Source organism: Camelus dromedarius, chromosome 6 (assembly GCF_036321535.1).
Source record: "Camelus dromedarius isolate mCamDro1 chromosome 6, mCamDro1.pat, whole genome shotgun sequence".
Taxonomy (NCBI): domain Eukaryota; kingdom Metazoa; phylum Chordata; class Mammalia; order Artiodactyla; family Camelidae; genus Camelus; species Camelus dromedarius.
This window is the reverse complement of record NC_087441.1, coordinates 32,543,228-32,554,031: the sequence shown is the minus strand read 5'-3', so window position 1 is coordinate 32,554,031 and position 10,804 is coordinate 32,543,228. Positions and strand designations below refer to the sequence as shown.

General features: G+C 36.9%; 1 protein-coding gene across 3 annotated transcripts in view; it reads left to right on the top strand.

The window, feature by feature from the left end:
* The first annotated feature begins 296 nt into the window (after positions 1-296).
* TRMT11 (tRNA methyltransferase 11 homolog) overlaps positions 297-10,804 on the top strand; it is a 50,799-nt gene continuing 40,291 nt past the window's right edge. Inside the window, exons 1-3 of one of the 3 annotated variants that reach the window (XR_010381240.1) lie at positions 297-464; positions 6,670-6,735; positions 8,307-8,380. Coding sequence is in view for 2 of the 3 variants with exons in the window: in XM_010988612.3 (XP_010986914.1) it covers positions 393-464; positions 6,670-6,735; positions 8,307-8,380 (212 nt within the window). In the remaining variant the exon portion in view is untranslated. Of the gene's footprint in view, positions 465-4,909; positions 4,929-6,669; positions 6,736-8,306; positions 8,381-10,804 lie in introns of those variants that run through there. The other 2 variants (XM_010988612.3, XM_064486715.1) reach the window with 2 other exon arrangements.

The window sequence follows — 10,804 nt, the reverse complement described above, 5'->3', positions numbered from 1 at the left end:
GAGAAGTCTGCACACAAAAAAGTGACATTTCAGCCCAGTTTTGGAGAACTAGGATTTGAAGGGTTTTAGGGAAATTTGGAAGTACACGCCAGGAGGAGGACCATTAGGAACTACGCTGTCTCATAGCAACCTGCCCTTGAACACAACGCAGCCCCTTACACCAGCTCCCGGTACACAAGAGACTCAACCAGAAGGTACCTGGCAGCCGAGGCAGTCTCTCCTGGAGCGGCGAGGTTCAAACCCTGCAAGCGAGGACCCAACCTCAGGATAGCGTCGGACTCCCCCCGCTTCCGCTTCCGTCCCCTCCGGCGCTGCCTCAGCGGAAACGGTCCGTGGGGGAAGAAGGAGGGTGAGACACCCCCGGCCGCGCAGGCGCACTGTGGGCGGATACCATGGCGCTGCCGAGCTCTCTGAACAGGTATCTGCTGCTCATGGCACAGGAGCACCTGGAGTTCCGTCTGCCGGTGAGTCCGCAGGACCCTCCCCCGCTTTCGGCGGGAGAGGACGGCGCGGTGGGGTTGGTATGCGGCTGGAGGCGACCTGCGCAAGCTCAGCACGCAGGGACTGGGGATCTGTGCTGTCGGGAACATCACGCGTTATCCCAATCCCTCGGCCCCTGGGACGGGTCCAGGCTCGGCGGAGGGTGTTTGAGAGAAGTCCCAGACAGCCTCTCTCAGCTGCTAAGCATTTTCATTCATTCCTCTGCCCTTGTGCCAGGTACTGGAGTTAGGCAGGTGAATATGGCCGGCCCTCTCCCTCCAGGTGCGCTTCTTCTAATGGAGAATAGAGACGACAGACAACTGCTCTGGGTAGTGTTTTAAGTGCCAAACGTGCGGGTCAGGTTTCGTGGGGGTGGGAGTAGTGGTGGTGGCGGTGGTGGGTAGTAGGGTTAGATGATGGAGAAGTTGGGGAAAATGTTTATTCATTCAAGAAACATTTTCAGAGTACCTGTAATAGAATGTGATGGACGCTGGGGATATAAGTTTACTGTTTAGGTTAAGGGGTGAGCAGATGCATAAACATAGTATTATGAAATAACGTTGCTAAGTGCAGTGATAGGTACGCAGGGAAATATCAGAGCTTATACAAGGGATCTCATCCACCTGAGGGGTGGGGGATGTTGGCCATTAGGATGGCTTCCAGGAGGGTATGAGTAGGAATTAGCCAGGCCAAGGAGAGACATAAGTAAATTAGAATTACAAGCCAGTCATTATTACTGGATTCCAAAATATATAGCAAAGAATGACAAGAGAGCAGGAGAGGAGGGTAGGGTTCAGAAATGCAAAGCCTTAAGTACTCTGGGACTTGGAAGGGGACTTTACTGAAGAATTTTGAGGAACTGACACAATCAGATTGTTTTTTCTTTTTAATCACTTTGGCAGCAATACGGAGGATGGATTTGAGAGGAATGAGGAGTTAGGAGTATTAAGGGGAAGTGAGAAAAGGAGGACACAAGATAGGTAAGTGCCAGAATAGGAAGTGTGGGAGACCATGGAAAATCAAGAGGGTAGTTTTAGGATTTTGCTAGAGCTGTTGTGCAGTTGTATGGGGAGAAGCCAGGTTGCTGGACAATGAGGAAGGGTAAATAGACTGTTTTTAACATAAGAAGGGAAAGTAAGAAATTGGTTAACAGTTTGAGGGGGACCTAGAGTCGAGAGAGAATCCCCATCCCTTTTGGAGAAATGGCATGTTTGTAGGCTGAAGGGAAGGGGAAAATGGATATAAGTATACAGTGGGAGGTGTGGGCCTTTAATAGAAGGGGAGCGTGGGCAGAGGAGTGATGATGGGTGTGGGTAGCTGCCCCAAAGCCTGTTTTCTAGGTAATGAATGAGTCCAGGTTATTTCTTGAGAGATGGGGGGCCAAGCGGTTGAGTGGAGAAATCAAGAAAAATAGTAAAATTTGAAGTAATCATTGAGAGCAAAAGAAGGAGCGGACAAGCTAAACAACTGAGAAGAAAATTGTTAGAGGAATGCTGAAAACCCAGCTGAGAGTGAAGGTTATGTATTTGTAATTGTGCCAAGATTCTGTGATTTTCTTCAGTTGTGCTCAACTCACTGGCCTTAGGAGTTTTGAAGGAAGATTGAGGCATTGACTCAGGACTGATGTTTCGCTGGATGGGTGCATGGGCAAGATGGGGTGCGAGGGCATAAAGTTTCACAGAGGAAGTAATATTTTAATTAGATCTTAGTAGATAAAGGAGATATTCTGGGGATGAAGAGGACTGGAAAGCCCACATCAGTGAGAAACAAAAGAAAGTGTAAAGGCACAGAGGGATGGTGGATTATGGTGGTTTGGGGTGTGGGATGTGTGGGGTAAGAGGATGAAGTATTGGGCAGTGAGGCTAGAGAGGTGGGTAGGATCTAAATCTTGGAGTGTTTTGAAACCATTGGAAGGAATTTGGATTTTATTTTAGATTTAATGGAGAGCCATTGACTTTTTTTCCTTTTTTTTGTCAGGAAGTGACTTTTTTTTTTTTTTTTTTTTAAATCAAGAAGTGACTAGCAATCGTTTGCGTTTTAGAAAGCTAATTCTGGAGTACCTGAGAAAGCATACCACAAGGAGGGCCAGTGCTATAGTCAGGCAATGCAATGAGAATGGAGCGGTTAGGCTGCAGTCTTAAAAATAGCATCCCTAGTACTTAGTGATTTTACCTGTTTCTTCCTACTTAAATTCTTCAGTCACTTAAACTCTTCATAGTTAATGTCTTTCCCGCGTAACTGCCCAAAAGTTCAGTTCTATTTTATGTCTCCATTGCCCCAAGGCTGAAACTCTTTTGTCTGGCATTCAAGGCCCACCATTCCATGGTTCTGTCCTCTGTGCCCTCCCACCCCTTCCCCCAACACACCGTGCAGCCCAAATTGGCTCTCCATCATTCCCTGAATGATGCCCCTCTCCTTTGGGTCTTTTCTACCCCACTCTTCAATCTACTGATTTTATACAGTCAGTATTCATTTAGATTTACCCACATATTTATTTTAGGTTTATATTTTTACTTGATTCTTTTTCAAATGTGGAATTTCCTTTTTTAGTTTTTTATCCTCTGCCAAAACTTTTAATTTTGTCTTTTGTCCCGTTCAGCATAGAAACCACTGTTAACGTATGTGACTGATAAAAGAGGTCCGACGTGTCTGTTTCTTTTGTGTATTTTTTGTCTTGTTTTTTTTTTTATATATATGTGCTGGGTGTTTTTTAAATAGATGCCAGATATATTTGAAAATTCATTTGAAAAAATAAATGAGGGCTAGGATGACGTAAATCCTCTTGAGGAAGATAGGAGCATTGACAATCTAGGATCACATGATCTCATCTCTGGGCATTAAGTTCTGTTTCTGTGCTGATTCGCACACACTGCTAGTGTGTGTAGCTTTGGGGGATCCCAATCTAAACTGGGTGGTTTATTAAACTTCCTTTCCTTCCCATGGGTGGCCTCCATTTTTGTTCTTCTGGCTGCTTTAAGCTGTCAAAGGGCTATCCGCTCTCACAGCTCCTTTTAGAATTGGTAAATGTCCCAGAGAGAGAGTGGCTGCACCTTGAAATTTCCATCCTCTCTGGATCATGGTTTAGAAATTCTTGTTATCTTTTTATGCCTTTAGGCAGGAGTCAGGTTTTTCTCATTCTTCTCAACTGTAGGCTTAATCTGAATTACCACATTTGCTGGAAGTAAAAGTCCTCTGTCTGTACAGATTTTCTCTGTGTTTCAGGACTTAAATGAGTTTCCTTGAAACTTTTCTTCTAAAACTGAAGAAATCTTTATCTTCCTTTGTACTCTAGTGTAATACTTCCTGGCTTCTTTAGTAGTACTCACTATTTTACACCTTACGTTCAGTTACTAGGTTAAATGTTATGTTAGTTCTACTAGACCTTAAGCTCCCTCAGGGTAAATATGTATCTATCTTTACATAGCTCATTGCCTTGCACATATTAGTTGTTTTAATAAATATTGAATTGAGTGAAGTAGGATCCCTTCGAGGAAGGCTATTAAAAGGAGTCTACACTTTTGGACCCATCTATTGTATTAAAACTGCTAGGCGGGAAAGCTGTAATGAGTAGCTGCCTTTATGATTTAAAATGAGAGATTAAGAATGCAAGTGTGGTCTTTACCTCTGTGTGGTTAATCAGCACCAGTTTTAGCTTGCAGCTGCCTTAAAGGTGCCTGTACTAAAAGTAAAGTTCAGACACCTGGGTTTTATTGCTGGTTCTGAAGAAGACAAAATGGATGAAAAAGTTAGTGGCTAAAAGAACTGAAAAGCTCATGTGAATTAATGCATCAGGTATGCCCCAGATTATGCCATATTTTTATACCTAATGTCTAATAGAAATTCTTTTGTTCTTAATGTGAAAGATTCTCAACTGGAAAGTGAATTTGCTATATGATGAGTAAAAATCTTGTGTTTTGCTTTTCCCAAGTAGGTTGATGCAGTTTAATATGTGTTTTGTTTTTGAATTTGAAACTTGGGTTACCATATTTATTTTCACTTTTAAGTCATTGCTTAGATTTTGGGTAGTGAAGCTAATGCTATTCCATAAAACTTCTAATACTTCACTTTTTTTTTTTTTAAACTCTTAGCACTTTAGTGTTTTTATCTGTTCGTGATTTTTAACAGTGTATTCCAAGAGCAGCAAACTTTCATGTTTTAAACGTAAAGCTGATTTCATAATATGCTTTGATATAGCATGAACAGTAATCATTCTAGGCTGAGTAACTTAATCTATAACTTCATTTTTTCTTTTGAGTATTATAACTTTGTCAGTCTTGATTTCTTGAGTCACTGGACTTCAAGCCCACTGTTGTGGTCATCGTCATCTTGATTCCTTTAATAACAGCCTAGGTTCTTTGCTCCTCTCTTTACAGATCTCCTTCCCTTGTGAGGTAGCAGATTCCTGTTTTTACAGATGAAGGAACTGAGAGTTGGAGGACATGTAAAGGGTATATATCTTATATAAAGCCATGTAGTTGTGTGGTCTGATTTTGAGGTCCAGTGATGCTTCCTATTCAAATTTTTGTCACTCAGGTTGCAAAGTGACTTTTGGACTACCTTCAGTGATTTACTGATAGTCTATACTGATTCTAGGTCTGTTCACATGGTTCAACTGAATTCAGCACCTTCTAATACCAGGGATTAAAAGAACATGTGTTGCGTAGACAAAAGGAAAGACAGAAAAAGCTCCAGTTGCTCCAGCCTCCCATTCTTCTTGTTCTTGAGCTGGAGGACTTCATGGTCTGAGTATACTTTCTCTCATGGTGGCTGTGGCTCATGATGGATTGAGTGTTAAGGCTTCTTCCCCTGGTTGGGAGGAAAGGAGATTGTAGGCACCCTGCGATGTGGACACTAACCCCTCATTAGGTTTCCTCTTCTGTGAGACCTACACAGGAGTGGCGTTCTACCTGCTTTATATTATTTGAAGAGACAAAATTTGTTAGTAGTATAAATCATAAAATTTGTATAGTCATCTTGTGTTTATCAATACAGAGTGATTACTTCATAGAGTATAATGCTATTTGAACAGATTTCAACTTTGTATGCCTGATGTTTTTAAAGTAGCTGTCGTGTTCTCTTTCTAGTTCTGTAAATTTATCCAGAAAGGAGTTTAACTTACTGTAACTTGTGCTTAATGAATCCATGGTGATACTTCCTAGTTACCCACTTTTCTTATTTTTAATGCAACATATGTTTATTCATCTGAATAACTGGGCAAGACAGCAGATTTAATCTATAAAGGGACCCTCTTCACTCTTGCCTGACATTTGGCAAAATTCTATTATTGGTCTTCTTTTAATCAATTAACACATCGCTAATGATTTTAGTTTTAGAAGAAGAATGGTTCCAAATGCAGCTTGTAAACAAATATATTAAGAATGATTTTCTGTGCTAGTAATCAAAGCCAAAGTAAAAGTGCCATTTTTTCATCTATTTAACAAAAACTGTACAACATTTAGCTGAGCAGTAGGGAAGGCAAATTGATACCCTTGTATTATAATTTAGGATGGTCCTTTAAGAAAGTATTTTGGCCATATATACTTTAAGGAGCTAAAAAAATTTTCACATCCCTGGATATAGTAATACTACTTACTGCATCTGTATCCTAAAGAAACAATCTAAAATATGGAAAAAGCCATATATTTATGAAAATGGGTATTTAGCCTTATTTTAAACTGCTAAAATTGAAAACCAACTAGATGTCTGACATAAAGTATATTGTTTCCTGCTGAAAAATGTGCAATTCTGATGCCAAGGAGGAAAATGTTTATGATATTAATATTCAAAGGGCAGAAACAAGAATCTTAAGCATCATTACTAACGTGTTAATTTCTTTTCTGAACATTTTCAAATCATCTGATTATTTTATTTTTACTGATCCATTATCAGATTTACTAATTTATAGTTTTTGTAATCTGCTTTTTCCTTTTCAAAATCAGGGCATTTTCTCAGTCTTTTGGCAACTCTTTTTTTTTTTTAATCAAAAATTTCTCAGAAATTACTTACTATGGTTGTTACTGTAAATTTTTTTCATAACCCAGAGTTGTAATTTGTCTGGTATCAACATTTAAATGCCTTAGGTAGACAGCCAACCCACTCTTTTTCTTTTTTATTGTATTATAACTATATCTCAGTAGATTTAAAGACCCCGTATTAAACTGTATTCTCTCTCTAATATTTTTCATATAGGAAATAAAGTCTTTGCTTTCACTTTTCGGAGGTCAGTTCACCAGTAGTCAGGAAACTTACGGAAAGGTAAGTTGAATGTCTATTTTTCATTAGACTATATGTAGTATCCTTATGCATAGAACCTTGGATTTGAAGAGAAGAACTTAAAATCTTAAATTTATATTTTTATGGTTACTCTTGTCTGTTTCTAGGGGCAAATGAGTAAAAAGGATATTTTGGAAAAATTTTTATTTTGGAAAGTTAGCTTTATTTTCAGTATTCACTTATTTTTAAATTTTAATTTGACAGTTATACCATAATTTGTATCTGTCTTGTCATTAAAAAAGAGGCTGTCTTCTATTGATGAGGTATAATTATAATGTAACTGAATTTCAGGCTTGTATTGGTACTTATTTTAAACTGTGAAATCGTGCATGTGTGAGATTGTGAGTTTATAAGCTTTGTATTTTGTTATTGACAGTTTATCAGTGTATATTAGAAAAGTTTGGGAAATAGAAAAGAAAAAAATCATTCACAATTCTTCTCCCTTGACATGACTTATAATTTGGGGACACTGCCTTCTAGTCCTTTTTCATATACTTTTTTCCCTCAGTTGTAATGCTATTAATGAACAACTGCATTTTTCATTTGATAGCTTTAATACAGGCATGTGTTAGTACACAGCCTTTATCACAATATTTTCCATCTATTAGCTCTACAGTAATTTAATTATTTCATTTCATTCAGGTTGCTTTTAGATTTTCCCTGATAAAAATAATACTAAGATGACCATCTTTTTTCCTTTTTGGATTGTTTTGAATTTTTCTGTAGGGTAGTATAAATATGGGAATAAAGACTAGGTGTTGCAGGGAGGATTTCTTGCAAAAGATGAGAGAACTTAAGTTGAAAGACCCCTCGTGTTGGACTTACTCTTCTGATGACTTTCACGTATTGGGGGAGGAGGAAAAGAGGGAGAGTGTAGATACAATTGGGTGAGGGTGATGACTGAGGTTACAGTCTTGCTGCATTTTGCTGTTTTCTGGCAAGGGAATATCTATCTGGGTGGAGCTTAAAAGTGCCTATAATCTTGAGTATTGAAATACCCCTGATGCACTTGGAACTTTTTTCCTTAGATAAAATAATAAAAATAAGTGGTAACTTAATAATATACTCTATAATTTTCCATCACAAAGATACCCTCTCCCACCCTTCAGGTGACCGCAGCTACCTAGAAAAAAAGGGATCTTTCAAAGAAATACATTACTTAGTAGTTAAAGATAAAATAGGTGTGTTATAAGAAATTATTAGCAACAGTAAAAAAAATTCTGAGATTATGATTTGCGTTAATTCATTTGGTCAAACTACATAAGAGCAGATACAAATTTAACCTTAAGTTTAAATAACTTTAATTTTGCTGGTATTTTTGTTTATACAGTCACTTATAAAAGTGTTCTGACATTGTACTGTATTATCCTAACAGGTTACTGATTAAAATAATTTACTTTTTTACTATTGGAGCAGGTTTTTTTTGGTTAGAGTCAGTTCAGGTATTCTTACATAAAAGTAGCAAATAGCAATCTCTCCTTATTGATTTCTTAAATGAAAGCACATGAGGCCATAAAACCACTCACTAAGTTGTATATTCTTGTTTCTTTCAGTCTCCTTTTTGGATTCTTAGCATTCCCTCTGAAGATATTGCCAGGAACTTAATGAAACGAACAGTGTGTGCCAAGTAAGAGAAACTTAGTGTTCTCCTGCATGAGTGTACACTGTATTTCTCATAACTACTCTGTCCTACTTTTTGCTGTATTGGCAGCAGTAGAAGGGATGAATTGATTGTTGTGGGGTACTCAGTTTAGCTTGTAGTTACATGTATTTGCCACTGGATGGTAGTGGGCGAACAGAGGAGATTTGTCTGCTGAACCTGAGGATGAAGAAATCTCAGTGGTGAAATGCAGAAACATTTGTTTTAGAGTAATTTTTTTTAACTTCTATATTAAGCAAGCATATGGCATAAGATGTAAATGCTATGTTATTACATAGGATAAATGTCACATTTAATTATAACCAAAGTATTGAAAAAACCTAAAAATGTTTTTCTTAAAGGTGGTTTTTAGTTGGATGAACAGATTTGTGAAGTGTAAGTGACAAAAAGAAAATGAAGACTACCATGAAATATGCTTTACTGTTTTATTTGTTAGAGGAATTCATATTATCATATCTTGATAAGGATTAATACAGTGATGTCATTATTGTTTATCCTACCTGAGTCTTTTCTAGATTTTATCATTGGTAATGTTGTTTTTTCCTTTTTTTAATTTGTTTTTTCATTATTGGAAAATTCTGTTTTTGGGTTTGAAAATTAAACTGAATTTTCAATTAGCATCTTAAAATTAAACAACTTATGTTATCCTTGAGTTGCTTTTTCTTCCCTCTTGACCATTTTGGCAGATTTCTGAAAATTTCCTTTTGCTTAGAAATTATATTTAATAATGTAGTGCAAATAAAAATTTACATATATCTAGTTTTATTAACATGGTTAGCAGTGATTTATAGCATGATATGTAATTGCTTTGTTATTGAATAGACTTCAACCCTGTTATTAAATTTATCCTATTGAAAACTAATTGCAATGCTAAATCTAATCTCTTTAACTGAAGCTGGTTAATGGGTCTTATTCAATAAAAGTGACTGGAAAATGGAAACAGAACTAAAAGTGTATCCTTTAAATAATCATAGCTGTACATTAGCATATTAAAATGTATGGCTCTAAGAGGTGTTTGAATTCCAAAGATAAGGCTTTAAAATAACTACTTGAGAACCAGAACTTGTACACTTCTTTCAAAGCTCATGTCTTCGGATGCATATGTTTGAGTATTGGTACAATGAATATTTGCCTAATAATTGTATAACATTATTAATAATTTTCTTGGCTGCTTTTTATTCTCTGTATATTTTGTGTAGCTGAGGTTATACCTCAAGTGGCCACCCAGTAAGAGTATATTGCTGGGAGTCCTTTTCTCTATAAATTTAATAGAAAAGGGGGGATTCATTTACAGAGGATAAAATTCACAATCCTGATTGTAGCATTAACTGTTCTGGAACTGAAAATAGACTTTTAGAAGTGTATATTCAAAACTGACTTAAATTCAGGTTTTGTTTTGTTTTTTTTTTGTGGTAGAATAGGGGTTGAAAATTGATTTTGTTTAAACTTATTTTTAGCATGGACTATTTTGAGCATATCATAAAGATCAAAAAGTATATCAAAGACCCACATACCTACCTTGTTAGATCTCAACATTTTAAGATATTTGCCACAGCTTTTTTTTTTTTTTTTAAGAAATAAGCTATTACAGAAACCAGCAGTTCTCCCTGTGTACCTTTCCCAATTCTACCACCCTCCTTCCCGCAGAGGATAGTTTCTTAAAAGCATTTTTATTTGTCAGATAGTTTTCATTATTACTGCTATAATTAGTGAAATATTTTAGATCATCACTGACATATTAATAAGTTGACATCTATTCTTATTTATATAGCACCCATGAGAAATGTGGCAATCCATACAAACTTTATAATCTCTAAAACAGGGATCATAAAAGTGTAGTCATATATATGAAAACTGTATACTCTGAAAATCTAAATCATTAAAGGTATTACTCTTATGTTCCAATTATAACTGAAGCTTATGATGTTGTATGTCTAATATTTTTATTTTGACCATTTAAATATAAATTTGTTAATATATTGTATAAGCACTTCCTGAAAAAGAGGATATGTTCACTGATTCTGGGTTATCACTGTAAGCATTAGTTCCTGTGTTACTACTGCATAATAGTTAGGGATAATTAGTGATTTATGGAATTGTCTGTGCCTTTCCTGAGTGCCCTGGCATTCCTGTCTTTGCATTTTCATCTCTGAGAAGCAGTGCGTGGATTCTGGAGTCAGATGGATAAGGCTTGAATCCTATCTCCACCGACGGCTGTATGACCTGAGAGAATTATTTACTCCTTCTGCCTCAGTTTCCTCAAGGATGATGATACTATCAGCTGCTTTATAGGATTCCTATGAGGAGAATAAGTGAATTAAAAATATAAGTGGCCTTAAAACAGTCCCTGGTACTTGGAGTTACATTAAGTGTTAGCTCTTACTTAACTGA